At 59.4% G+C, this 27,517-nt stretch overlaps 2 protein-coding genes across 7 annotated transcripts in view; one reads left to right on the top strand and one right to left on the bottom strand.

Annotated features, from left to right (window-relative positions):
- Positions 1-708: 708 nt before the first annotated feature.
- Positions 709-8,477, bottom strand: LOC142422053 (cyclic AMP-responsive element-binding protein 3-like protein 3). 3 transcript variants are annotated; one of them, XM_075527410.1, is made up of 11 exons: positions 8,459-8,477; positions 6,651-7,025; positions 5,800-5,937; positions 5,444-5,717; positions 5,117-5,229; positions 4,806-4,898; positions 4,125-4,231; positions 3,065-3,133; positions 2,819-2,903; positions 2,599-2,680; positions 709-2,169 (listed from the first exon to the last, which is right to left on the bottom strand). In XM_075527410.1, exons 3-11 carry the CDS (start codon positions 5,935-5,937, stop codon positions 1,817-1,819), a joined length of 1,314 nt encoding a protein of 437 aa, XP_075383525.1. In that variant the 5' UTR covers positions 6,651-7,025; positions 8,459-8,477; the 3' UTR covers positions 709-1,816. The 3 variants fall into 3 exon arrangements, with proteins under 3 accessions (XP_075383525.1, XP_075383526.1, XP_075383524.1); XM_075527411.1 differs by lacking the exon at positions 8,459-8,477 and having other exon boundaries at positions 709-1,994; positions 6,651-7,795; XM_075527409.1 differs by lacking the exon at positions 8,459-8,477 and having other exon boundaries at positions 6,651-7,795.
- Positions 8,445-27,517, top strand: part of TLN1 (talin 1) — a 35,791-nt gene continuing 16,718 nt past the window's right edge. For 2 of the 4 annotated variants that reach the window (XM_075527406.1, XM_075527404.1), the window contains exons 1-23: positions 8,450-8,598; positions 14,533-14,699; positions 16,954-17,051; positions 17,286-17,415; positions 17,619-17,771; positions 18,076-18,218; positions 18,629-18,756; positions 19,245-19,305; positions 19,598-19,702; positions 20,043-20,198; positions 20,437-20,538; positions 20,765-20,841; positions 21,023-21,203; positions 21,915-22,028; positions 22,375-22,483; positions 22,982-23,190; positions 23,308-23,406; positions 23,608-23,658; positions 25,414-25,581; positions 25,865-26,159; positions 26,260-26,426; positions 26,790-26,918; positions 27,263-27,376. In XM_075527406.1, coding sequence (XP_075383521.1) covers positions 14,570-14,699; positions 16,954-17,051; positions 17,286-17,415; positions 17,619-17,771; positions 18,076-18,218; positions 18,629-18,756; positions 19,245-19,305; positions 19,598-19,702; positions 20,043-20,198; positions 20,437-20,538; positions 20,765-20,841; positions 21,023-21,203; positions 21,915-22,028; positions 22,375-22,483; positions 22,982-23,190; positions 23,308-23,406; positions 23,608-23,658; positions 25,414-25,581; positions 25,865-26,159; positions 26,260-26,426; positions 26,790-26,918; positions 27,263-27,376 — 2,919 coding nt within the window. In that variant the 5' untranslated portion in view covers positions 8,450-8,598; positions 14,533-14,569. Of the gene's footprint in view, positions 8,599-14,532; positions 14,700-16,953; positions 17,052-17,285; positions 17,416-17,618; positions 17,772-18,075; positions 18,219-18,628; positions 18,757-19,244; positions 19,306-19,597; positions 19,703-20,042; positions 20,199-20,436; positions 20,539-20,764; positions 20,842-21,022; positions 21,204-21,914; positions 22,029-22,374; positions 22,484-22,981; positions 23,191-23,307; positions 23,407-23,607; positions 23,659-25,413; positions 25,582-25,864; positions 26,160-26,259; positions 26,427-26,789; positions 26,919-27,262; positions 27,377-27,517 lie in introns of all 4 variants that reach the window. The other 2 variants (XM_075527405.1, XM_075527407.1) reach the window with 2 other exon arrangements.

Consider the following 27,517-nt stretch of genomic DNA (forward strand, 5'->3'; position numbering starts at 1 on the left):
TATCTCTCATTCACCTGCACAAGCACGCTTTGCTTTCTGGGCGGGTTGCAAGCATGGTGCTGCCTGCACCCATCACCTCGCTGGGCTCCCTGTGCCCCCAAACCCCACACTGGGCTCCACAGCCTGAGCTCAGGGTCTGCTAGTGCTTCCCGTGGACCCAGTGATCCCAACCCAGCCCTGATTTAGCCACCAGGCAGCAGGCAGGGCCCTCCCTGTGGCCGCCGGCCGAGGGGACAGGGCTGTTGCACCACCCCAGCTCTGCTCTGCTTCCTGCAATTGTGCAGCTCCCCGTTACGAAAGCAGCACTGGGGGCAGACACCGGCTCCTCATGCTTCCTACCAGGGAAGCTACTCGCTTACTGCGGTGCCGGCAGCTTGGGTGCACGCAGGTTACACGTGGGCGCTGGGTGCTCACAACATCCACTTGTCTGCAAAAGTGGTTCAAGAGTGTTTTCGCACCCTTGAAGGGGGGCGAGAGCAAAGCAACTGCACCACAAACTTGCACCATGCCTCAAAAAACCCTTCTGCACAGCTGCAGCCACAGGAAGGGAAGGCGGCGCGCGTTCCCCTTCGTCGGGCTGCGAGAGAGCTCGCCCCCCAGCCTCCATTGGGTTCCTCCCACAACACTCCCAGCCCCAAGCGCAGCCCCTAGCCTCCACCCAGCAGCCCAGCCCCTCACTGAAACAACCACAGAGAGCACAGCCACACATCATTAGTATTTATTTACACAGTATTAGTAAGGAAATTATTAATTATTATCCTGCTCTAGTTGAAGATGCTCATTGCAGGGGGGTTGGAATAGATGACCTTTAAAGGTCCCTTCCAACCCAAACCATTCTATAGGATTCTGTGAAATGTCCTGAAGTAGGATGAGAAGAGATGCTCAATAGGTAACTTGCACTCCAGGAAAGACACTGCTCACCAGTTCAAAGTGTTTCTGCTCAGCCCTGGGGAACAACCGGAGCCGGCTGACTGCATCACTGGCCAGCAGAGCAAAGCTCAGGCACACGAGGACACAGCTGTGAAACCATCCTGTGGCCAGGAAAGCCTTCATAAGAGCAAGCAGCTCTGCTGCTCTCTGCTCCACGTCGCCTCAGCAGTCTTGTTCAAGGCACGCCTTCTGCCTGAAACCCAGAAGCCCCGCTCCCAGGGCTGTGCAAGATGAAAGGCTCAGCCCCTACAGACGTGAAACAGCACACATGGCTCGGGAAGGACTCCACATTACCTTCTCTAGCCAGGCCAGGAGCTGTGCCTGTGGCTCAAAAGCTAGCAGGAACAGGCGACACGCAGGGTCCGTCGCAATGGCAGGACCACTCCCTGTGAGGGCCCTGAAAATCATCAGCTCACGATCTCACACCTAGAAATCAGGCAACACTGCAGGATTAAGGGGGAAAGACAAGGGACAGATGCTTGCAGGCACCAGACACAGTAAGAAGTGCAGGTCCCAGCCTGTTGACCTCCACCTGGGCAGGGAAGAAGTAGGGCAGTGGCCTCCATCACCAACTGCATCCAGTCAGACCAAGTACGGGCACCTCAGGCGCAACCGCCTTCACCCTCCCCGCCACAGCCCATCCCTGCGAGCCATGGGATGCACCCCAGCCTACCCCACCTCAGATAGTGTCCTGCTATAGATATACAGAGCAGAGTGTCAGAACAGGTTAACTCTAAAATGATTCCTCCCTGGTAAACCCTCTGAGCTGCCAGCAATCAGGAGAGCATTCAGAAGAATCTGCTTTGATAGATTATTATTGCAGCTCTGTTTGTTCCTGCCCAGCAGGGTGCCCACCGTCACCCTGAGAAGCAGGAGGTGGTGGTGGTCACATCTCTTCAGCATGGCGCTGCTGGATGACAACTCTGGTAGTGTGTTCCACCCACTCCTTCATCTTGGCTTTCCATGCCACTGGCACCGCTGCCTGCAAAGGGTCGCTCTGGGAGAGCAGCTGGGGAGGGCCCAGCTCGGAGTCCGCTGCCGCCGGAAGGTCGGAGGATGAGTTGCTGTTGAAAGATCTGGGATCGGGGTTGGGTGGACTCTGCCCCTCTCCCTGTGATTGATTGAGGCTGCCCAACAGCAAGGGGTCCTCAGGCTCTGGGGTGAACCCCTCCAGCGCAGCATCCTCCTGCACATCAGGTGCTACCTGGTTTGGGAGCTTGCGGATCTGCCGTGACAGCACTGCAAGAGAGGTAGAGCCAGCCCTGTCATTCCCAGCCTCTCACCATCCTGCTCTGAGCACAGGCCACCACACAGCTCATGAGAGGAGAACAAACTGTTCAGCTAGGGCTGCCTCCTCCCAGGGGAGGCAGGGAGAGGATGCTGCACAGCTGCCAGGCACAAGCACAGCTTGTGCTCCAAGAGGGACTGGATCCGTCCGGTTCTTGTACCGCCCCTGGCCCAGGGCCCTGCGCCGGGCAGGCCTCTGCAACAGGGCTGAGGAAGAGTCCAGAGCTGAGGCAAGACAGCAAAGCCAAACCTAGTGGTCAGCCCCGGCAAGGGGCTGCTGGGCTGGAGGCACCCCAGAGTTCAGGCTGTCTCTGAGGAAGGTACTCTGCCCTGGAGGGCAGCGCTTCACCTGGAGCCATGCCTCAGCCCCTGGGCACTCACCTCTGAGCTCTGGCTGTGGCTCTCTGCTCCTCAACAAGCAGGTGCTGGGGGAGAGAATGAGGCAGAAGGACAGAACCACGACCTGGAAACAGAAAGAAGATCAGAACAGACCTCAGCAAAGGACATGGGTAGGCATCATCAGCCGCAATAAACACCTCTCTCCCAAACTTATAAGGACAGCACAGATCCCTTCACAGACACCGGGGCTGAAGCCACTCACCACGGTGCAGGTTTTTGGTGCGGTAGTTTTGGTGGTGGACTTTCTCACCAAGGCCTGCAGTTTCCGCAACAGCTCGAGCAGCGACCTGCAGGAGAGCAGACAACGCAGATTAATGCAGTAGCTGAACCAAGAGCTGCACACTCTCCTCCTCTCCCCCGCTTTGCAGCCAAGGACAGGCCACAATCCCAAGAAGAGGAACAGCCTTCCCCACCACACCTCCTGGCACGTCCAACAACAAGGACTCACACGTTTTGTTTCTGCAGCAGCTGCGCTTTCTTCTCCAGCCTGTGGTTCTGAGCTGTGCAGGCTGCCACCCTTCCCGGGAAAGACGAGCAGCACGGGGGGGGGGGGAGAAAACAAAGAGGTTTTGTTAGTCAACAGCAGGGACTTCACCAGACTCTCTCCTCAGGTAATCAGCCACCACCTCTGGGTGGCTGGGGCAGATAAAATTGCTCCTGGGGTCTACCTGGCACCCCCTGCAGCAAAGCCCAGAGAGCAACATCTCACACCAGGTTTGGGGAGGGGTGAGCCCTGCCCAGTCCTGCAGAGAAGCACCAGACTATTGGTATTGGTTCCCATCCCCTCGTTATCAGGCCCTGAAGGCCCTGTGCACCAAGTAGACAAACCAAACAGATTTCTTCCTCCCCTCCCTACCAGCCTCAAGGTTCCTGGGCGCCAGGCTGCTTACTCCCTTCCTTACCGGCCTTGAAGGTCCCAGGCACCCGGCCAGCCAGGTGTTGTTGACGACCCTGTCACAGAGCAGGGAAGCGTAACAGCACACAGAGCACTGTCCATAAAATCAAGCAGTTACAAGTCCTAAGGGGGAACCTGGACCAGAGCTGCTGCTGGACAGTGAGACCCGGGACCCCTCCTGGCCAGGGACACCTCCACCATTGTCTGCTTCCTCCCATGATTGAGGGAGTGACTCTTATTCCTTTATATCATTTTTGAGTCTAGATTATGATCATCATATTGATACAGCAAACCACGTATTAAGATCTGACCCCAACTCCAGAGGGTCCAGGTGATTAGAAATTACAAATTAAGTTGTATTAGGATCTAGGTGATTAGAAATTGTAAGTTAAGTTTATTATAAATTCTGTATTATGCTGCTTATAGATTGTACTACATTGATTCTGCTTGTAGAAATCCCGTGCCATTTGAATCATAAATTCTGTGCTACACGAATCATAATATGTTAAGAAAACAAAGCTTTAATTGAAACTACGATTTAGTGCCATCAGCATTCTGCCAAGGATCCCTAAAAGAACCTGTCTGTCCCCTCAGTGATACTGTGTGCCTGTACCTGTTTTCCAGGCCATCCATGCACATCTTCTTCCTGCGACGACTATCCTGAGCTGACTGTTTGTTCCGGATCTTCCGACGCACTTGCTTCAGAAGTCGGTCTTCAGCCTGCAAGGGTCATTTCTCATTAGCAGCAACCCCAGGGTGTTGGCAATCCAGCCCTCACAAACCCTGCGTACATCTCAGTGCTCAGCCTGCATGCTTTTGTGCTCTGTCCCTCCCACACCACTGAACGAACTGCAGGAGCTGCAAGGCAAACTCTGACCTGCTGATGCAGCCAGCAGCTTCCCCGGTGTAGCAAAAGTGAGGCATACCCAAGGGAGATGAAAAGCACGCAGCTCACAAGCCACTAGGCAAATGGGAAAAAATAGGCTGGAGGCACTTGTGGTGTAACTGCCTCCCTGCAAGCAGTCATGAGCGGGGAGACTGACAACAGCCAGGTCTCATTGCTCTTTGTATCTACATGATTAGCAAAGCAGAGGCTGCTGTGCACGTGGACACCCCCCAAGCCTCGAAAGGAGGAGAAGGACATCAAGCCCTGCCGCACGCTGCCCTGAACACAGCACCTGCACACCAGCGATCTCATCAAGGCACCATTCTGTATTTTTGAACCCCTACTCTGGCTGAAGCATTCAAGTGGTCCAAGTCCATTTGGGAGTGACAGGCTGTAGCGAGGACTCACTTTGGTCAGTGGCAGACAGGTTGGTATTGAAACACCTTCTTTCTTCAGGAGCTGCCTCTCCTCCTCTGTCAGGATCAGCTCTGGCAAGTTGGACTAGAAAACAGCAAAAGTACACCCGCTGAGAATGCAAAGTAAAGGGAGTCCACCCCAGGGCAGAGAGGGCATGCAGAAAGCACACAGAACCAGGATCAGCCCTCCCAAAGCAGCATCATGCTTTCCTCAGAGATATCCCCCACAGGAGCCAAGCCAGGAGAGAAGGGGAGATGCGACCAGAAGCAAAGGCTGGGGCCCACACACATGGCAGTCAGTACCTGCACGACGGCTCCAGGCACAAGCTGGGGTTCGGCATCCACAGGAACAGCAATGGGGAAATTGGAGCTCTGTTCCAGTGCCTTGCTCGTGCCTTCCAAACTCATCCATCCCCCTGGGGAAGGAAAGGAGAGTCAAGTGCTGGGCCTCAGTGAGGCAGCACCTAACCAGCCAGCTTTGAGTAGCATGAAACCACAATTTTACAGCAGCAGAAAGCCACTAAATTCAGCTGTCTCCATCGCTGCCTGGCACGCACCCAAAAAACCCCCCATGTGGTACTGCTTTTCTGCCTGTACCCAGGACAGAAAAAGCCCACACACATCACTTACCAAGGTCAATGGAAACATCTCCTTCTGCCATGTCTGACCTCACACTTTCCAGCGCAGGCCAGTCCCAATGAAGGGAATAGTTGTGATCAACCCGCACAATGTCTGAGCTCCAAGGGCTGCTGGCAAGTTCGCTGCCAGGGCTATGGGACAGATGCTGATCCTCAGAAATGCCGCTGTCAGTGTCAGCAGGCAAATAACCCTGCAGCATGCCTGGTTCATTGTTAAAGGGCCTCAGCAGGGAGCTGATTAAGTCATCCGTCTCCTTGTCCAGGGGCTGCAGAGAAAAAGCTTTTACTCAGCAGGGAGCCAAACCTCCTGAACCACAACCCAGGAGCAATTCCTCCTGAAGAACTCACCTCAGGCTCTGGCAGGCTCCAGTATTCCAGCAGACTGTACTCGTCCCCTAAGATTTCAGGGCAGGGAGCGTTATCGTTCAGGAGGAAGTCAAGCAGGTCCTCATCTGCCAGGGCAGCCAGTTCCTCTGGGCACGACATCTGAACAGGACACCCAAAGTGAGCATAGGCACAGGGGGAGACACCAGCACTCCTTCGAGATGTCCCTCAGCCCCTACGGACAAAGTCTCCCTGTGCAATGGCAACAGCTGCCAGGGCCCTGCTGCGACAACCAGCCCACAACTACTTCCCCAACAAGGCTACTATACCAGCACTGGTGGCCCCACCACACCAGTTTCCCCACCAGACTACTGGGACCCAGCCCCAGGAGCCATGCTCCACCCAGAACGCAAAAGCTGCGGGAAGAAGAGGGAAAGTGGAAGAGCCCCAGACTTTTTGCTGAGGAGAGCATGCAAGGTCCTGCCGTTCCACTGAAGCCCGAAGGTGCCGTAACCCCGGCGTGCAGCCAGCGGGGCCAGCCTCCTGTCACGGGCGAATTATTAAGAGAACTCATTGTAGTAGGGTTAATTAAAAGGGTTTTATTACGGATTAAACAATGATCAAATGATAATTAATTGACGACTGAATGAAAATGAAATGGTAATTGAATGGTGCTTAAGCAATAATTGAATGGTAATTAAACAGTGATTTGACAATGATTTAAATGATGATTTAAAGGATGATTTAGACAGCGGTCAAACACTCTGCTACTTACTACACTTCTAATAATTAAGCTATAGCTGGATATATATACGCTCACATAAACGTCGCTAGCATACAATATACTTTTAGGCCGAACGTAAAATGTCGCTTACCTCGCTGTAGCTATCAGGTGCCGGGTAAAGGGTCTCTCAGCCTCGAGGAGTAACCTTGAGAGGCGTCCCTGCTCAAGGGGGAGATCGCCGCCGTGCAGCCCGCTGCCGCACAGGAGAGCTCAGTGGGCTCGGGGAGGCTACGGGCATTTATAGCATCAAGCGATGGACTTGTAGTCAAACCCCCCTCCTTCGGTGTGTGTGCGGGAGCGCAGCTGTGCAGTTTTAGTTTTGTCTAGTCCCAGCTCGGGCTGGTGCTATTATCTCCTGATAAGACATGGCCTAGGCTCCTTGGTTCCTGAGAACACGCAGCCTCGCACGGTTCTCACGGTTTGCACGGCAGGGCTGGTATCGGTCAGGCCCGCTTGTTGGTGATGCCTGAACCAAAACACTGCTCACTCAGTCAGAGCGGGGGCATCTGTCAAACCTCCCCATCAGCACTGTTAAGCTTTCCCATCTATCTGGCAGGTGTCAGAGTCCAGAAAAAGAAAAACAACCCAACCAACCCCCCCCCAAAAAAAAAACAAAAAAAACCCACCCAAAAACAGAAGGCCAGGGCAGACCCCAGCCACAGGGCTGCTGTGCCAGCTGGAAGCTGGTGCGCGGGGTGCCCTGCTGGATGGCATGGCGAGCAGAACCGGCAGAAGGTGGAGCAGGGAGAGGAAGGGGAGCTGGGCAGATCCTGGGGCAACGCCAGGGCCCCTTGCTTCCACGGACACCGAGGACTTTCTGTCTAGGACGTGTGCGCTGGGCGGGCAGCATGGGAAGGAAGAGAACAAGAGGGGACAGCAGCAGCTGAGGTAGAAGGAAGGGTGACAGGAGCACGCAGGGCAGGAACCGACCACCCCGCCTGGACACCCACCCGAAGGAAGCCGAGAGGCCTCTCACAGCCCCGGCCCTGCGGCCGGCCCACCGCCAAGCACGGCGTGCGGCTGCCCGGGGCACAGGCACAGCCTGCAGCCAGCGACCCCGCGCCGGGCAGCACAGCCCGAGGCCTGACAGCGCGGCCCCGCGCTGGGGGAGGGCCGCGGCCCCAGGCGGCCCACCGGCGGGCTGTCAGCGCCGGGCCGCCCCGGGACTACCAGCTCCCCCGGCCGGCAACGCCCCGCCCGGCCTGGCCCGGCTCGGCTCGGCTCGGCTCGGCTCGGCTCAGCCGCCCCGCTGAGGTCCCCGGCTGGGGCGAGGCGAGGCGAGGCGAGGCGAGGGGAGGCGAGGCGAGGCGAGGCGAGGCGAGGCGAGGGGAGGGGAGGGGAGGGGAGGCAGGGCGGCGGTCCCGCGGCCCCGAGGCCGGTCCCCCCGCCGTGCCGCCCCGCCCCGCCCCGCCCCGCCCCTCACCTCAGCGCGACGCCGCCGGGCCCCGCCGCTTCCACGGCGCCAGCAGTGACCTCACGCGGTCCCAGCACGCCCCGCGCGCTCGGCAGCCCCGCCCCTCCCGGGGGTGACTCGGCGGCGGCAGCGCGAGCGCCCATTGGCCGGTGGCGCGTGGGCGGCGGGAGCGCGCGGCGGGGCGGGGGCGCGCGGCGGCGGCGGCGGCGGCGGCGGCGGCAGCGGCTGTGGGCGTGGCCATGGCCATGGCGGCCGGGGCGGGCTGTGCTGTGCCGTGCCGTGCCGTGCCGTGCCGTGCCGGGCGGAGGCCCGCGGGTGCGAGCAGCGGGCAGAGCACGGCCGCGGGGTGCGGGCGCTGAGCCGCGCCCAGCCCCGGGGCGCAGGGCAGGGCTGCGCGGGTTACCGGGCAGCGCGTGGCCCCGGGCGTGGGGCCGGGATGCGGCGGGGAACCGGGTGGAGGGCAGCCCCGGGGTACCGTACCGTACCGTACCGTGCCGCGCCGCTCGGCGGCGCGCCGTGCCCCGGCGCATGCGCGGCGGGAGGGCGGCGGGGCGGGAAGCGGGCGGTGCCGCCCCGCTCCGCACAGCCTCGGCGCGGCCGCCGCGCTGCTCCTGCCCGCGCACAGGTACGGGGACGGGGGAGACACGGGGTCCCGGTAACTGGGGAGGAGGGGCCGAAGCACGGAGTCCCGGTGACCGGCAGCGCCCTGGCTCCCGGGGGGCTGCCGGAAACGGATGTCCTGGAGGGAGGGTCCCCCCGCCCCCCCCCCCCCCTCGCTTACCGGGGGAGTAGGGGGGGAGTTAGCGTCCCGGTTACCGGGGCCTCCCTGCTCCCACCGGGGAGCCTGCCCCGGGCTGCGGTGACCCAGGGGCTGCCGGGGGCCGGTCACGCCTTGGCCTGGTTTTGGGGCGCGGCCGTCGCCCGCGGGGCTGGCGGCACCCGGGCACCGACGCCCAGCGAGGGCCCCGGGGCGGCACAGGCAGGCGCGGCCGGGCTGGGCCTGGCCCGGTTAATGCCGGCCCTGTCCTTGCCCTGCCCCAAAATAGCCGCCACCGCCGCAGGCCTCGGCCCGAAGTCTCCGCTCGCCGGGCCCGGGCCAGCGTCCCCGCCTCGGGGGTCCCCGGGGACCGAGTGGGAGAGGCCTGGCTGCGGCCGCGGGCCCTCCAGCCGGGGAGGGGCGAGCTTCGGTGCGGGCCGGGCACGGCGGCGAAGCTTTCCCCCTGCCCTTCCTGCCCACCCTGCCCGTACGCGGGGGGGAAGCGAGTGGAAAGGGTGTCTCCAGCCCGCGGCGCGGTTTTGGGTGGGGACGCTGGACGACACGGTCCCCACGGCCGCGCCGCGGCCAGGGGAGATCACCCCGGCAGCTCCCGCCGATCATCCCGGGACAGACAGCTAGCTGGTCCTGACCCCCCGGGACGGGGCGCTGGGGTGGGACATGTGGGGCTGGGGTGGGTGCTGTGGGGCAGGACTGACCCCCATCAGGGAAAAGCGTGGGTCCCCATCGTGCCCCGCCTGGAGCAGCTTAACCAGGCAAGGGAAACCCTGCCCCATCCTCTGCCTGTTCCCTGCCCAGCCCCACTCCCTGCCGGATCCTGCCTGCACCCCTGCAAGCTCCCCGGCCCTTTGAATCTGCCGGCAGGATGTCTACATGCTTCTGCCGTGGCTTCATCGCTGGCTGTTAGACCCATATTTGGTAGCAATAATTGTTTACTCCCTTCTCCTCTCGCCCTGCGCCTCGCTACTGAGAAGGGGAGGGGACATATTTTTGGGATCTTTAGCTTTGCCAGAGCCTGCGGGTTACCCGGTAAAGGGTCTGAACCCCCCCCTGCAGACCATGGGTTGAACCCCCCAAGTGCTAAATGAGCAGGTGATGGTGCGCGGTGAGCACCGGCCAAGCACGCAGCTTGCTCGCCAAACGGCAGCGGCAGGAGTTCGGTGCATCCCGAAGCAGCACGTCCCGGCAGATTTGGGGAAGGGTGAGGAAGAGGGAACAGGGACCCGCGGGGCATCCTCCTTTCTGCAGCTGAGCTTTGCCGACTACTGGGTAGAGAAATGCCCCCCAAAACCCAGCCATGCTTTCTGCTCACTTTCTGCCTGGCCAGTGGCACGGTGGCAGGCGAGTCGCTTGCTCTGGCAAGTGCGGGTGCCCGGATCAGGGCACCTGGTGGTCTCTGGGGGCCGTGAGAGCACCCACCACGCCCCGAGCGCTGCTTTTGGGGTGCTGTGCCGGAGGGCCGGCTCACTAAGGATGCAGGAGAGGCTGCGGGTGGAGTCCTGCCCTTCCTTGCCCCCATGCCTGCCTTGGCGGTGGGCAGCCCGGAGGTGCCACCGTTTGTGCCCCCTCCCTTTGGGGGACAGGGGGTGCCTGGCAGGAGTGGGCAGGCCTGGGAATTACGTGGGAAACGTCGGCGGTTAATGGCCAGAGCTGTTTCACCTCAGCGCGGGTGGGCATGCAGGCAGGCAGGCTGCGGCTGCGATCCTCCAGCCTGGCTGCCTGTCCCCTGCCCGTTTCCTGTGCCAGGCAGGGCTGCCCTCCCTGTGGGGGCAAGAGGATGCTCCTGCCCCAGCCATGGGTAACAGCCGAGTGGTCACAGGGGTGCCACGGGGCTGGGGCTGGCCTTGCGAGCCGCTCGCGCTCCCTGGGAGCAAGCTTGGCCTCGGATGGAAGAAACCATCTTCCCATCCAACGTGGACGCGCAGCTGGGAAAGAGGAACCAGGCTGAATGGGCTTGGCAGCGTGTAGCACCGTCACCAGCCAGGGCCGCCGTGTCAGCCTTCCCATCGGCGCAGGGCCGAGCCACCCGAGCCCCCGATGCGTGCCTTGGCTGTGTATACTGGTCCCATACTGGAGAACCCAGCCAGAACCTGGTCCGGCTTCTTACCAGGTTAATTTTTGACCCGGTTCATCATGCTGTTGTGCAGACACCGATGTGCCAGCAAAGGCACTGCTGGCAGGCATCACGGTAGCCTGGTACCTGCCTGGCCGTGCTGGTGGCCGTGCTGGCCGGGCGGGCAGCCCCATGCCTGTGGAAAGTCCCGGCAGTGGGGTGGTTTGCAGCTGATAAAGCTTCCTGCAGCCAGCTCCCAGCCTGGGGGTGGTCCAGAGTGGGGCCTTTCCTAAGTGAAATTTGGCATTGTCGTAAAAAAAAAAAAAAAAAAAACCAAAACCCAACAAACCCAAACCTCATCCGGAGTCTCCCTTAGAAAGAGCATGTTAAAAATGGCAAAACTGTTGTGTTTGAATGTTTGCAGCTTGTGCTGGAAACTCACTGCGAGTGCGCCAGCAGGCTGCTATCGAATTTTGGTTGATTTTTTTTTTTTTTTTTTTTAAAGATATAAAACCTCCTCTGTAACCGTTCTTGCAGCGCTAAATTCAGCCGATACAAATATAGCAGTTACGTCACGTGACGGAAAAGTCGCTCTCAGTGGTCCCGGCATTGACATGGTGGTTCCTCGGGCCGGTGCGGCACTGCCTGCCTGCAGCCATCCCTGCCTGTGCTGCCCCTGCCTTTAACCAGAGCCCAGAGACCTCCACCACCGCAATGGTTTTGCACAGCTGGTGCGGGGTGAGATGGAGGCAGCCGGGACGGCTACCGAGGGGGGTGGGACCCCGTCAGGAAACGCCTCCCGCATTCTGGGGTCGGCTCAGGAGTGTGATTCTGGCTCAAAGTGTTGCACGCAGCTTGCTGTAAAATGCAGAAGTGTGTTAATCTGGCTGCCGACTGGCCAGCTCGCTGCTCCAGTGCCTTATCTGCTTTTGCATACCGACAACCAATTGAGAACGGGTTTGCTTGCTCTGGAGGCGAGCCAGTGCAGAAATTTGGTGTGTGTTCATCGAGACTTGGTTTGTTTGGTTTGGGTTTTTTTTTTTCTTTCCAAAGGGACAGCTTGAATTTCGCTGTCCTTTTCCTTTATTTTTCTGGTTTGCAGTGCTGGGCTCCCACGCTGTCTCACCCCTTATGTCTAGTCCAGCTTTTCCTGTCCCACGTGGTATCCGGAGGGGAGCGATCCATGGGGGTCAAGCCCTGTGTTGGTGCCCTCGCAGGAGGAAGCAGATTTGCAAACCCCGTGTGATTAATTGCCACGTTTGCTGACAAATCTCTCCAGGGTGCACTTCTTATGCAGCAGAGAGCATTTCTGCTTTAGACATTGATGTCAGCAAAGTTCAGCTGCTGGAGCCTGAACTGTTTCCGTAGAATACGGGAATTAAAATGAACCATCTCTCTTTCCTCTGAGGGCTTCCTTGATGTTGTGAGCACCTTCCCTGCCGCGCTCTGTTGTTTTTGTAAGAGCTCGGGAGTAAGAAGGCTTGAGCAGTCATCCTTCTGCAGGGTCTTGGAAAGCGCGGCGGCCCCCGTGAAGGGTGCGCTCGGGGTACCTGCGGCACAGCGCCTGATTTTGGGTGGCTTTGGGAGGGCAAGAGGAGGCTGCAGAAATGGATGGGCATAGCCTGGTTCCTCTCAGTTCCTCTCTGCCATCCGGTGTCCTCCCCTCCCCTTCCTCTGTGGTGTCTGACCTTGTCCTGGCAGTGGCATCTTCTCCTTTTCCTGTGGAGGGATGGAAAGCAGCTTTATGCTCAACTCAAGAGTATTTTTAGCTATAGAGAAGATGGCCTGGTGACCGCAGCAGCCCGCCCTGTGTATGAAATATTCGGAAAGCCCGTTCTACGGCAGGGTGTTCCGTAGCTCTGCAGCTTTGCTGGTGCTTCCGGATGGACTGCAATGGCACAGGAGGGCACCTCCACTGCCTCCTTCCTGCTGCCACCAGGCTCCCTCGCTCCGGACCCAAAATGCATTTCATTCCTCGTCAGTGGAGCCAGTGGGGGCTGCGGGCCTCCGCAGAAACATTGCTGAACGGCTCAGGAATGCGGAGCTGGAGCTGCTCCATGTGCTGGCGGAGGCGGCACGCTCCTCCATCCCTGCTTCCCTCCCCGCACCACCAGCATGGCTTTATGGCTCTGCAGGAGGAGGACCCCTATGCTCTGACTCGCTCCTGGCCAAAATCAGATGTAGGAGCTTTTTATCCATTGCATATCCTGCCCCTGGCCCGCTCAGGTCCGTGGTTGGGAGCAGCCTGCACCGGTGTATCCCGTTCTGCGGGGGATCGGAGCTGGCAGCGCCAGGCAGGGATGCATAGGCTCGCTGTGTGCCGCTGCGGTGCACGGCAGGCGAGGGAGGCTGCCAGCAAGCCTTGCCCAAGAACTTTCCCGGGCCAGGCTGAAGATGCATGTGGCCAGCAACCTTTCCCTGACAGCCATAATAGGAGGTCTGCTAGGAGAAAATCAATCTAAAAGAGGACAAGCAGATCTGGCGCATCCCGACGGTGCTCTTGCATCCTCCCACCAGTGGGGGTTTAAGGACGAGGCAGCCTGGGTTGAGGCAGAGCAGGGGACTCCTTCCCCACAAGCAGGCTCTTGGGGAGAGGAAAAGGGGTGTCACTGCTGGACAGTGTCGGGTTGGGGCCAGCTGGGGAGCAGCGATGCTGAGAAGGGCAGGGAGAAGGACCCGGCGCAGGGACCCTGAGAGGCTCAGCAGCCTGGGAAAGAGCTGAAACCTGCGCAGTCGGTAAACCCAAAGGAACGGGCTCTACAAGCCCTACGAGCTGCAGCAGGCAAGCGGAGGGCTTATTTACAACCTCCTTTTACTTTTGTCATTTATGTCTGAATTTGCTCTACTGTAAGAATATCGTCGTTTTAATTATTATTAAACCTGGTGTGTCTGAGCCCTATTGAGAACTACTTGCTCTGAAGCTGATCTATGCAATCTTTCAAGCTTAAAGGTGATTCTTCAAGCTAGACCCGGCTTGGGGCCTGTCTCAGATGGTTGGTGCAGCTCTCACGTGCCCTTGCAGCAAGACCTGCAGCAGCTGGTCCCTTGCCCTCCTGCGCATCATCCTGTGCAGGGGTTCCCTGGCCCTGGGTTTATGCAGCAGCTGCTGCTGTAGACCCCGATCTCTGAGCGCTCACTTGGTGTGAGTGGTGCTTTCTCCAGGTAATTATTTTTAACGTGCGGGTTCAGTGCCTGGTGCCCTTATCTCGCCTCCCTGAGCGGCTCTGGGCTTTTCCGTTCCTCCGGGTCTGACTGAGCTCGGGCTGCTGGCTCAGCACTGTCCGCTGGCGACATGGGGGGCCCTGATAGGCAGGGCCCTGCCAGCTCCGGGTCAAAGCTTGGTTTTCCTCTTGTGGCTTCTGTGTCACGGCAGGTTTAATTATAACCCCGTCTGTCGCACTCTCCTGGCTTATCTCGCGTGCTCCTGCACGCTTGCTTCCTCCTTGCTGGCAGCATCTCCGCCGAGCACCAGCTGCTGTTGCTCTGGCGAGCGAGCAGGCTTTGGGACCTTGGGACGAGGATCCCAAAGGGTCCCAACGCTGGCCAGGGACCCTGGGGTCAGCACAGGGCTGGAAAGCGGGACCCCGTTGCAGGGGTGCAGCACCTTGCTCACCACTAGAAGCTGAGTCCCCGCTTTCGGGGAGCAGAGGTGCTGCCAGAAGGGAGGAAGAGAAAGGACCCTGCACACCAGAGGGGCCAGCAGTCAGAGCTAATCCATCTGTCTCCTCCAGCAGGTGACGCAGGAGTGGGGACAGCCCAGCCGCCACCATGGTTGCCCTCTCGCTGAAAATCAGCATCGGCAATGTGGTGAAGACGATGCAGTTCGAGCCCTCCACCATGGTGTACGACGCCTGCCGGATGATCCGCGAGCGGGTGCCCGAGGCCCAGATGGGACAGCGTAAGTCCACGGTGGGGCTGGCTGTCATGCCGGGGCCACCCCAGCTTAGCTCCTGGCATTTCACTGATCTCCCTTCCCTGTCCTGTCTCTGTGCCCATCTGGGCTTTCCCAGAGCAGTGGGGGGTGGGGGGGAGCAAAGTCCAAGTCCTCCTGCCCAGCTGACGTGAGGGGCTGAGCTCTTCAGGCTCCCTCCTCAACACCCCAGGAGAAATTTGTGGGTTTGGAAGGTAGGGAACCACATTTGGAAATGAAGTACTCGTCAGGCTCTTCGAGCCTGCTGCCCTTTCTGTCTCTGCTCCTCTGTCCTACTTGCATCCATCACCACTAGCCAGGACTAAGTGGGTTTAAACAGTGGCAGGGGTTGTAGCGAGCGTTAATAAACCATCTAAGTTAATTTTTCCTTTCTTGGGGGATATATAGTCCTCCATCAGGTCTGTCCCCTGCCGGCAGCTCTCTGCCAGACCCGTGCTGGTGCTCCATTACCTTGCTAAGCCTTCTCAGCTCTAGTATGCCCCTGCTGCCACCGGGCTCAAGATTAAGCTTATGGCTCATGAGCTCATGATGTGACTCACACCCATGTGGACGTGGCCTGTCCCCAGCGTGGATGGGGGGGCTGGAGCACTGGGACATTGTCTTGGGGGCTCTCCTGGGTCCCTGCCACCTCCGAAAGCGGCTGTGCCACAGAGGAGAGGCAGCAAACAGGAGGTCAGGAGTCGTGGGAAGAGGAGGGGGAGCACGGCAACATCTGGGAGCAGCAAATTCCTCGAGGATGAAAGGAAATGCCTTCTCGAGCTGTGCCCGGCTGGTCAGCGGTCTGGCAGACCACAGCTTTCGGTTTCAGAGAGGGACTGGCTGTTTATGTAGATGCAGGGCTGTAGCCGTGTTGGAGGGAGCATTGCATTTCCTGCTCCTGGGCATGAGCCAGCCTGCTTATAAAAAATAGGCAAGGGGGAAGCCTTAAAGGGAACTGCTTATTCTTGAGTTCCTTTTCAGTTGCTCGCAGCTTTTCTTTTCCTATGAGTTCCTTGCAGCTTTTGTTTCTCTTTGCTCTCCTTTGCTCTCCAGTGGCACTCAGGGGTCCCTTTTTGAGCTGCCCTGTTTTTTTGTCACCTTTGGGCTGGGGGAGCTTCGGTGTACGTTTCCAGCTGTGCTCTTGCTCTGTCTCAGGAAGCACCTCTCCCTGCCCAAGTTATGGATCTGGGGCAAGCTGCTCATTTTTCAGTGCTTTAGAGTTATCCTCTTGGAATTTGCTTTGAACAATGTTGTTTGGTTTTTTTTAATTTAAAAATAAAATGGCAAGCCTCCGTGTTTTTTCTGCTCCCTGTTTAGTAGGATCCTAACGGCAGTGTTAGCCAGGCAGGAGCGGGGCGGCTCAGGAATTTGTCCCTCCTCTCAGAGAGCTGCCAACAAGATGACTCGTTATAAACTTAGCAGCCAGCCAAGACAGCCTGCGGCGCGGGGTTGTTGGAAAGGTGGAGAAGGACCTTTCCCAGGGCAAAGGCAGGCGTGGTCCTAGCCTCTTGCAGCATGAAAACGGGGCTATCCCTGTGGGTCCGGTCTGGGATGCCACTGCCCGGGCTCCAGCAGCAGCAGTTTCACCAGGTACCCCAGCCCTGAGGGAGCAGGATTTGGTGAACAGCACTTATTTACCACCTCTGAGACCTTGTAAGCCTTGATCCCATCCTCCTTCAGCCTCCTCCACCCCAAACAGAGGAGTCTTTGCTCCTTTAGTCCCTCATAAGGGGACTAAAGGCTCCATCATTTAAGTTGCCTCTCTCTGTATCTTTTCAAACTCTGCTGTGTCCTTCTGGGGAGGTGCAGACCATACCACCTCGGAGTACTCAAAGTGTGGATATGCCTAGGTTTTATAGACCAGTTCCCATTACCCTTCCTAGTGATGCCCAGTGTTTTACTACCTTGCTTTGGCTGCTGCTATGCATTGCACCAAAGATTTCGGAGAGCTGTCAACCACAACTCCAAGCTTTTCCTTCTGTTGTGACTGTCAGTTCCAAGTTCAGCATTGCGTAGGCGTTCTTCAGATGATTTTTTCCGTAGATAAGTATGGTAAAACATGTACCTCGAAGCTTGCTTGTCAGCTTTTGGCCCACTCATTAGGTTTAGGCTCCAGCATTCACAGTGCTGCTGTGCTTCATGCATTGAGCTGCGCCGATGCACGTGCCTGGGTGCAGGCTGGCATCTTTGTGGCCCTGTCCTGCTCAGGATTACCCTGGCAGAGATTTTACCTGTTTTTCAGCCAATGATTTTGGGCTGTTCCTCTCGGATGAAGACCCAAAGAAAGGGATCTGGCTGGAGGCTGGGAAGGCTCTGGACTACTACATGCTTCGCAATGGGGTAAGCATCCATCCCGTGTCCTTCCATCTGGTACCTGCCTTAGCTCTGCGGTTGGACGTGTCCGCAGTGTGGAGGTGGTGTGGGTGCCTGCCCTGCTGCCTTGCATTGGGCCCCGCAGCACCCCACATTCCCCCCACGATTGCACCGGGGAGAGGGAGCTGTTGGTGTGACGGTGGGATGCGGGTGCCCTGCGCCGGTGCCACTGCTGGGAGCTGTGCTCCGCTGTGCCCGCAGGACACCATGGAGTACAAGAAGAAGCAGCGGCCCCTGAAGATCCGCATGCTGGATGGGACAGTGAAAACGGTGATGGTGGATGACTCCAAAACTGTCACGGACATGCTCATGACAATCTGTGCCCGGATCGGTGAGAGGAGGGGGCAGCAAGAGGGGGGAGGAAGGGAGGTGGAGAGATATGGCAGCATCTGATGGGGGTACTGGGGGAGTGGCAGCAGCTCTGTGGCGGATGGCCTGGCAGCAGGGATGTCCGAGGGGTGCACCCCTGTGTCGCTCCAGGCTCTGTATTTGGCAGCAATGTCATGCTGAGCTTGGTCCTCTGCTCTCGTGCAGGCATCACCAACTACGATGAGTACTCGCTTGTTCGGGAGATTATGGAAGAGAAGAAGGAGGAGGTTACTGGCACCCTCAAGAAAGACAAGACCCTGCTGCGAGATGAGAAGAAGATGGAGAAACTCAAGCAGAAGTTGCACACAGATGACGAGCGTACGTGCCTGCACGTGCTGGGGACAGGGTCAGCCTGTGCCGAGGGCAGCGGGGAGGGGAGCAGGGACCTCTGCAAGGGGAAGACCGAATGCAGGGGAGCGGAGGTGACAGTGGGGAGGACTGTGACAAGGGGACATGTGCCCACACTCCCTGGAGTGTCTCCTGTTTGGAGGCCCAGAGCAGAGGGGTGAGAGCCGGGATGCGCAGATGGACATCCCTTTCTTGCCCCATGTGAGCAGCCCCAGGGCCGGGACCGACCCTGCCTGGGTGCCCGTCCTTGCTCACGCCCTGGCGTTGCCTACAGTGAATTGGCTGGACCACGGCCGGACCCTGCGCGAGCAAGGCATCGATGACAATGAAACGCTGCTGCTGCGGCGCAAGTTCTTCTACTCCGACCAGAACGTGGACTCGCGAGATCCTGTGCAGCTCAACCTGCTCTACGTGCAGGTACAGCTCCCCAGAGCGACAGGGTCTGCTGCCCTGTGCCAGCCCCCTGCCAGGGCTGGTGGCTGAGGGTTTTGGCCAGGAGCCCCACCACGGGGTCCACTTCAGATTGTCCAGTTATCTCCTGGGTAGGAGCCAATGCTGGCAATCCCAGCCCTGCCCTCTGCATACTCCGGAGCTCCCCAGGGGATCCCGTGTCTCCTCTGCCTGGTAGGAACCATCCTAAAGTCCCGCTGCTGTTCCTCTCCCAGGCACGGTGATGGTCCCTGTAGGGCAGCCTGCTCCTAGATCCTCCTCTTTTTCATGGCCACTTATTTTCTGTTGGGAAAACAGGTCCTGCGTGGCGTGGAGGGGAGCGGTGGTGGGGCTGCATGCCTGCCCAGCCCATGGCAGCGTCTTCTCTTTCCACGCAGGCTCGCGACGACATCCTTAACGGTTCCCACCCTGTCTCCTTTGACAAAGCCTGCGAGTTTGCTGGCTACCAGTGCCAGATCCAGTTTGGGCCACACAATGAACAGAAGCACAAGCCAGGCTTTCTGGAGTGAGTGTTGTGGGGAGTCCCAGGTGGCTCGAGCAGCTTGGCAGCCCCCAGCACCACGCTGGCACACGGGGCTCCGGGGGTGCGGTTGCCTCTGGTGCGACCCCTCTCCTCCCTGCAGCACGGTGCCCAAGCGTGGAAGTCCACGCTGGCTGCAAGGGGTGCCAGCCCCCCATCCTGCTCCCTCTGGCACCCCTTGGGACATGCAGCCAGCTCTGATGGGGGGGACCCCAGCCCACCATACAGTCTTCCCTGATGCCACACGAGGGGCTGCATCCTTGGCACGTCCACCCCACTCTCAGCAGGGCAGCTCCTGGGGCAGCTTTCATTACTGCAGCAACCTCTCCCACATCCTTCTTGCTTCCAAAAACTCCCAGCCCGTGCCCTGGTAGGGGTTTGTCCAAGACTCTGGGTTGGGCCTGTTTGTAGATGAAGACAAACGGTGGCTTCAGGCTCTGCTGCTAACAGCTGACTTAGCTGTCTCTTGGCAGGCTCAAGGACTTCCTGCCCAAGGAGTACATCAAGCAGAAAGGGGAGCGCAAGATCTTCATGGTACGTGCAGAGGGGGTGTTGAGACCTGGGCTTCTTGTTCCTCCTTGCCAAAAGTTGAGGCTGCTGTTGTCTCTGGAGGCAACACAATAGCTTGACGGGTGAGAAACAGGAGCAGGAAGCTGTAGGTGAGCAGACAAGGCAGCTCCTGAGGTCCCAGAGGTTAGAGGGATGCTGTAGCAGGGGCAGGGGATGCCAGTGGGCTGGGGAGAGCCTGGAAAGGCTGTGACAGGGCGGTGGTGGCACAGCCAGGGGATCGTGAAGCTAGCATGATGTTCTACCTTTGCTGTCGCAGGCCCACAAGAACTGTGGGAACATGAGTGAGATCGAAGCCAAAGTCCGCTACGTGAAACTTGCCCGTTCCCTCAAGACCTATGGGGTCTCCTTCTTCTTGGTCAAGGTAGAGCAGCAGCTCCACCCAGTCCCACCTCTCAGCGGTGAAAATTCCTCTTCTCCAGCATCCCTCCATCTGTTGTGTCTCCAGCTGCTACCCCTCAACCCACATTGCTCCAGTTTTCCCTGTGTCTCCACTGTCTGCCTCTCCTTTGTGTCTTTCCCTGTGCGCTGCCTTCCCACTTCTTGGTTCATGCTTTTTCTCATTTTCAAGCCCCATGTCATGGTTGTGGCCACCAAAAAGTGTGGCCTTGGGGGTGTTTGGTAACCACAGCAGGCCTCAAAGGTCTCTGCCTGGATGGATTCGTCCCGGGGACAGCCCACAACCCTTCTGTTGCGGCCCGCAGGAGAAGATGAAGGGGAAGAACAAGCTGGTGCCACGGCTGCTGGGGATCACCAAGGAGTGCGTGATGCGTGTGGATGAGAAGACCAAGGAAGTGATTCAGGAGTGGAGCCTGACCAACATCAAGCGTTGGGCGGCCTCACCCAAGAGCTTCACCCTGGTAGGGACCAGCCGTGGCCCTCCACCTCCCCTCCCCAGCAGTGCCCCCGTAGGGGGCTGCTCTCACGCCCACCCCTCTCTTGGGTATTGCCCCGCGGTGGGACAGCCTGGCCCTCCTCTGGTGCCTCTCCTGGCTGCTGTTTTGGGGGCCGGCACTTGGGTGCTTAGCGCATACCAGAGGGGCTCAGGATGGCCGCCAGTGCCCTGCTCCGGTGCTACCCTGTGCCCTGCCGTTGCAGGATTTTGGAGATTACCAGGATGGTTACTACTCGGTGCAGACAACGGAGGGGGAGCAGATCGCCCAGCTGATTGCTGGCTACATCGACATCATCCTGAAAAAGGTGGGGCTGTGCTGAGAAGGGCACTGATAACCGGCTCCTCTCCGGAGAGGGGTGCAAGGGTGCCCCTTCCAGCTGCCTCCAGACAGCCATTGGCACACGGTGCTGCTGGGGGAGCTGGAGACGGGGCAGGGGGACCCTGTGGCCCTGGTACAGTGCCTGGGCTGCAGGAGGAGGGGAAGACTGGGGGGTATGTGCTGGCTGACACATTTTCTCTTTCCTTCCACAGAAAAAGAGCAAAGACCACTTTGGACTGGAGGGGGATGAGGAGTCCACCATGCTGGAAGACTCTGTGTCTCCAAAGAAGTAAGTCATCCAGGAGCAAGGTAGCTGCCAAGCAGAAGTTGAATGGAGAGCAGGCTCCAGCCAAGCTTGCAGCACAGCATGTCTGGAGGAAGAGGTGCCAGTCCTTCGGCGGCAGCTCTCCCACAGAGCCTGGTGCCAGGGCCGTGGGCATCCCTTGACCTGGTATTTCTCCCTCTTTCAGGTCAACTGTCTTGCAGCAGCAGTTTAACCGTGTAGGCAAGGCAGAGCTTGGCTCGGTGGCCCTGCCAGCCATCATGCGGACTGGGGCTGGAGGGCCGGAAAACTTCCAGGTGGGCACGATGCCGCAACCTCAACTGCAAATCACCAGCGGCCAGATGCACCGAGGGCACATGCCTCCCCTGGTAAGCTCTCCCTGTGCCCACCGTAGGGCACAAACTCTGAAAGGTGCCCATCGGGCTCGTGGAGACCCATCCATTTCGGTTCATGGCCAGGCGTTGGCTTGCCGTGAAGAGCAGGGGCTCTGTGCCGCTGGCCTCCTGTACTTGCTGGCCTGGCTGAGCTGGCGTCCTCCCACAACCCGCTCTGCAAACTTGAGCTATGCCCTGGTGTTTTCCCCTGGCCGGTGGCTGCAGCCTCTCCTTCAGGTGGAGCTGCCCCAAGCTGCTGTGCCTGGCCAGCCCCACCAGTGCCGTGGTTTGCGGCAGAGCCCTGTGCCTGGCTTTGGTGCTCCCCACATCCTCTGCAGCTGGAGACCCTCTTGGAAAAGGCTACGAGGAGGCTGTTTTCTTTGGCCCCACTCAGCCTGCTGTGGGGCTTGCTGTAAAAGCCTTGTGGGGTCCCATTGCATCTGCTCCCCACTCCCCAAGAGCTGGTTAACTGTGAGACTCGCTTGTACCCATGGTGGGACAGGGAATTTCCGTCTGGGGAATTGCAGTGGGAGATGCACATGGGAGATCCCCTTTTTGCTAGGTGCACCCCCCTTTGTGGATGTGCCTACCTAGAGCACTGTCATCAACAGCATGTTACACCGTGTTGCAGGGGGGCATGTGAGCCAAATATTTAAGCCTAGATTTCGAGCCTCCAGCGTACCCCAGTCTGTCTCTGTGTTGCAGACTTCAGCCCAGCAAGCCCTGACCGGCACCATCAACTCCAGCATGCAGGCTGTGCATGCAGCCCAGGCCACGCTGGATGACTTTGAGACCTTGCCGCCCCTTGGGCAGGATGCTGTGAGTGCTGGGTGAAGGCGGGGTGCTGGGGGAGTACCTCGCTGGAGGTTGTTGGCTGGGCTGGGTGAGGCTGGTCGCGTTCCCACGAGAGGTGTCGGCAGCTCCTGGGAAGATCTGCTGCCTGCAAAGAGGTGGGGTTGTATCCCATTCTGGGGGCAGGAGCGGAGGGGGCAGTTGGTCATGTTGCTTGGTCAGGATGGGCTGGGGAGTTTTGGGTGGTCATGGCTCTTCCTTCCTTCTTCCTTGTCTCCTCTTTCCTGCATCTCTCTGTATGAGCATGGGTGCAGCTACGCACGACCTCCACCACCTCCACCACCATCTCCCAACCCTGTTCTCCCCATTTCAGGCATCCAAAGCTTGGCGCAAAAACAAGATGGATGAGTCGAAGCATGAGATCCACTCCCAAGTGGATGCTATCACTGCCGGCACAGCCTCGGTGGTCAACCTCACTGCAGGTATGTGGAGGGTTGGAGAAGAGGGATGCCCCATCTCTGAAGAAGGCTTGGTCTCTCTTGTCTGGCTGAAGGTCATGGCTCCTGCCCTCCATCAGAGACTGGAGAAGCCAGCCTGCCCCAGCTAGAGCTAAATCAGCCCCCACTACTGCTAACGTGCCTGTAGAGCTGGCCATGCCCCTGCAGCTCGCCCTGCCTTTAGATCCCTGCCTGTGCCCAGCCCAGTCCTTCCAGTCTTTGGCTGACCAGCCATCTTCTGAACCAGGAGCATGTTGTCCAGTCCCTATGATAGCTCAGGGCACAGCCATGGTATGGTGCAGCTCTCTTTCCCCGGGCTCTCCTGCCCAAACTCAACTGATGTGACCATCTTTCAGGCTTAGGAGCCAGAAGGGGTCTTCCCCCGCTCCCAGGAAGGAGAACCACATTGGTGACAGGCGTGGGGATGCTCTTGGAGCATCACTTGAAGCGCGTTCCATCCTGACTGGTCTCCTCCCTGTGCAGGGGATCCAGCGGACACAGACTACACTGCTGTGGGCTGCGCCGTCACCACCATCTCTTCGAACCTGACGGAGATGTCCAAGGGCGTGAAGCTGCTGGCCGCACTGATGGAGGATGAGGGAGGGAACGGGCGGCAGCTTCTGCAGGCAGCCAAGAACCTGGCGAGCGCTGTCTCGGACCTGCTGAAAACGGCACAGCCTGCCAGTGCTGAGGTGGGGGGCAGGAGGGGCCACGGGGCCGAGAGGAGGGTGGAAGCCAAGGGGAACCATCGGGTGAGGTTTTAGGGCTTGCTCATGAGCATGGTGTTGATTTTGCCTCATTCCTTGCAGCCTCGCCAGAATCTCCTGCAGGCTGCCGGCCTTGTGGGCCAGACCAGCGGGGAGCTGCTGCAGCAGATCGGGGAGAGCGACACCGACCCTCGGTTCCAGGTGAGTGCACCTGCCCGCACCCAGGGACACCCGCTCCCTAAAACCATCGGCCTTTGCACAGGACCTGGCAGGAGGACTCCAGGCCGAAGCTTGGCCGGTGCCCGGAGGTGACTTTGCTGAGGGAGGGGACAGGCCATAGCTCATCTCTGTCCCTAGAGCCGCTGTGATATAATGCCTCTTATCTTGTGGATTCCCATGTAGATCCCAGAAAGCCGGCGTGCTTGGATCCTGCCTGCCTCTGACCCAAAGACGGTAAAAGGGGGCTGTAGGCATGGCTTGGTGGTCCCTGCCCTCTCCAGCGTGAGGGGTGCTCCTCTAGGGACTATCAGCTGAACTCTTTGGAGAAGGGCTCTTATCAAAAATCTGCTTTTCTGGTGGTTGGCTCTCAGAAGTCCATGCACTCGGGTCGCTGCGTGGGCAAGCGCTGCCTTGGGAGTCCTCCCTTGCAGCTGCCTCAGCTCCTGCCTGCTGCTCCCTGCCTGTGGGAGCTGCCTGCCTGCCCCCATCGGGGACCCAGGGTGGCTGGAGCCTTGAGGGGCGGTTTATTTTGGCTGAGATAACTTCCAGCTGGCTTACTTTCCCACGACTGCTCCTTCCAGCACAAGGGAGGTAGCACACGGTGTTGGGAAGGAGTAGTATAGACCAAAACAGACTTCAGAAAGAAGGGGTTTCTGTTCGTGGCGGCCACACAGCCTCAGCACGAGCAGAAAAGCCTGGACAGATAGCCGAGGGGAGCAGAAAAGCTAGCACCAAGGCAGGAAGCCATGCTCGGCCAGGCAGTGCCAGGACAAGGCAGTCCCAGGGTGGACCTGGAAGACAATTTGCACACATGCAGCGGGATGCTCAGCCCTGCAGCTGCCAGACCCGAGTGTATCTACTTCCCTCCTTGGGCTCAGATGCGGCAGTCTGGGAACTCTGGAGCTGGGTGCATGTGCTCTCTGGTCTCTCCTCCTGTCTGGAAAGGTGGCGGATTGCAGCGGGAGTAGTCAGCTTGCAGGAGGCGAGGGGAGGCTGTGACACTTCTGGCTGGGTGGCCGGAGGCTTACCTGTTGCAGGGTGTGGGGCCTCGCTGTGAGCACGCACACGGCAGGATTGCAGGCGCGGCAAGCAGAGCGAGTTGCCCTGCGTACCAAGTTCTTTGCCCCAAGCGTTTGCTGTCTAGCACTGGTGCTGCCAGTTTTCACCGGCAGCGTGCCACGGGAGCTAATCCTGATGTCTGCAGCGTGCTGTCACATCTGGTGCCCTGCAGCAAAGCAGTTTGCCGTGTGCTGGTCGCTGCCTGTTGTGTGCTGGCAGGGCGGCCCCGTGCCTTCCCTGCCGCCCCTGGGGGAGAGGAGGCTGGTTGCTGCGTCATACCTCTCCTTTAGCCCCGGGAATGACAGCAGAGATGTCACCCATCTCTAATGAGCTAGAAAATAGCTGGCATGCTTGCAGTACAGGTGACCAGTGTGGGCAGCATCTCCCACTTGCCTCTTGCTGGTGGGGTAAGCCTGTGGGCAGGCAGCTCCCCCCGGTGTGGCTGTGCTGCGGCCAGCTTGTGCCTGCCATTTGGCCGGAGGAGTTTGTAATTTTTTTGCTGTTTGGCTTTGCACCCCGTGCCAAGCCAGGCAGTGCCGGCAGCGCCTTGCAGCAGGTTGTCGCTGTGGTACAATCAGGGACCCGGTGCAGGTTGTTGCCTGGGGAGTGGGCAGCGAGCAGGTCGTGGGTGTTGGGGTGATGCTGAGCACTGCCGAGCTGCTCTGGGCGTGTTCCTGGCAGTGCCGTGGTGCAGGCTGTGGCTCAGGGCCAGGTTACAGCCTCACCACCGGCTGTAGCACACAGTAGAGATGGGGTCAAGGTGTTGCCAGCCACTCCAGGTGTTCGGTGCTGCCGGTGCTGGGACAGAGTGGATGAAAGGCCCCCAAGAGCTCACGTTTCCCTGTTGAATATTTCACGAGAGCCCTGCGGGCGGCTGCCGGTGCTCCTGCCGCTGTGGCTCCCACGCTGACACTCTCTGTCCCCCCCCAGGACATGCTCATGCACCTGGCGAAGGCGGTGGCCAGTGCCGCTGCCGCGCTGGTGCTCAAAGCCAAGAACGTGGCTCAGAAAACAGAAGACACGGCACTGCAAACGCAGGTGATCGCTGCTGCCACCCAGTGTGCCCTGTCCACCTCCCAGCTCGTGGCCTGCACCAAGGTAAGCAGCAAGGTTAACCCTTGCCTCGGCGTGGCTGTAAGCATCACCTGGCTGGTGGCAGCTCCACTGTGGGGTCACAGGTGTGCCAGGGCCACGCGTCCTCAGGCAGGACATCAGGGCTCTGGCACCAGGAGAGTGGGTTGCCTCGGGCTGGGGTCCCTGCCACTGTGCCCAAGCACTGAATATCCTCTTTGAAAGAGGAGAAGTTGGGGGTAGCTGTCCCTGCACAGATCCTACAAGGAGCTCACCATGCTCGCTGCTCAGCCTTTCTCCTTCCCTCCAGGTCGTAGCTCCCACAATCAGCTCCCCAGTTTGCCAGGAGCAGCTGATCGAGGCTGGCAAGTTGGTGGCCAAGTCGGCGGAGGGCTGTGTGGAGGCCTCCAAGGCAGCCACCAACGATGACCAGCTCCTGAAGCAGGTTGGGGTGGCAGCCACAGCTGTCACCCAGGCCCTGAACGACCTGCTGCAGCACATCAAGCAGCACGCCTTGGGCGGGCAGCCCATCGGGCGCTACGACCAGGCCACCGACACCATCCTCAACGTCACCGAGAACATATTCAGCTCTATGGGCGATGCTGGTGAGAGCAGCTGATGGCACCCGGGGTAGAGCGTGGTGGATGGGGAGGTATTCGGGAGTCATGGGACTTGCTAACAGGCCACCCTTCCTTTCTGTCTCAGGGGAAATGGTGCGGCAGGCTCGTATTCTGGCCCAGGCCACCTCTGACCTCGTCAATGCCATCAAAGCCGACGCAGAGGGAGAGACGGACCTGGAGAACTCACGCAAGCTGCTGAGTGCAGCCAAGATCCTGGCCGATGCCACTGCCAAGATGGTGGAGGCTGCAAAGGTCAGTGGCGTGGAGGAGGATGGATGCTGGTTTTGGCCCCCAGCCCCACCCGGTGCCATCAGCTTGGTGCTGCGGAGGGGGTGAGCAGCCTTTGGGTAGGGGAGCGGTTCCCAGAGCAGGGTCCTGCACTGAGCTGAGGACCTGTGCAATGGAGCGGGGCTCCTCCTGGAGCTGTGGGTCGCATCTGTTAGCCCTTCTGCTGCTGAGGTCTCCTAGAGAGGCTTTGGGCATCTCCCCGGCACTGCAGGCAGCCAGGCTGCCTGGGGGTGCTCCCCAGTGTCAGGGTAAAGCATAGTTGCTGCTTCAGGAGGACAAGGGATCCGGTGGCCCCTGCAAGGTCTGATGGGTTTCCTCTTTCTCCAGGGAGCCGCAGCCCACCCGGACAGTGAGGAGCAGCAGCAGCGGCTGCGCGAGGCAGCGGAGGGGCTCCGCATGGCAACCAACGCCGCAGCACAGAACGCCATCAAGAAGAAGCTCGTGCACAAGCTGGAGGTGAGACACTGGGCAAGGGGGCCACGGAGGGCAAGCAGGCATGGTCCGTGAGCGAGACCTGGCCGGGAGCCCCCGGCATCCCTGCACTTTCCAGAGGGATAAAGTTCTTTTCATGTACAGTGTCTGTGCTGCGACCTGCAGAGACCTCCCCGTTGCTCCCTTCTCTTCCCTTGTGCACACCGTGTCACTTTGGGATGCTGGGCACTGAGGGTGCTGGGGATGCTCTGGTGTCACAGGCAGAGGAACAGGAGGAGAAGTTTAGGGGGAGCTGGGCCCTGGTGCATGGGGGGGGGCTCAGGCAGGCTCCCCTGCCACCAGTGCTAACCCATGCCTCCCTCTGCCAGCACGCAGCCAAGCAAGCCGCCGCCTCTGCCACGCAGACCATCGCTGCCGCGCAGCACGCCGCCTCCTCCAACAAGAACCCTGCGGCGCAGCAGCAGCTGGTGCAGAGCTGCAAGGTAAGGGCCCGGGCCTGATCCTGGTGTCTCCTGCGCCACCTCTCCCCGACTCTTCTCCCGTCAGCCACGCTGGGGCTCTGTGCTCGGCCACAGTGGGCGGGCAACACCTTGGGGTCCTCACACAGCTCCCCCGGGAGCCGA

The sequence above is a fragment of the Mycteria americana genome, chromosome Z (genome assembly GCF_035582795.1).
Source record: "Mycteria americana isolate JAX WOST 10 ecotype Jacksonville Zoo and Gardens chromosome Z, USCA_MyAme_1.0, whole genome shotgun sequence".
Classification (NCBI taxonomy): domain Eukaryota; kingdom Metazoa; phylum Chordata; class Aves; order Ciconiiformes; family Ciconiidae; genus Mycteria; species Mycteria americana.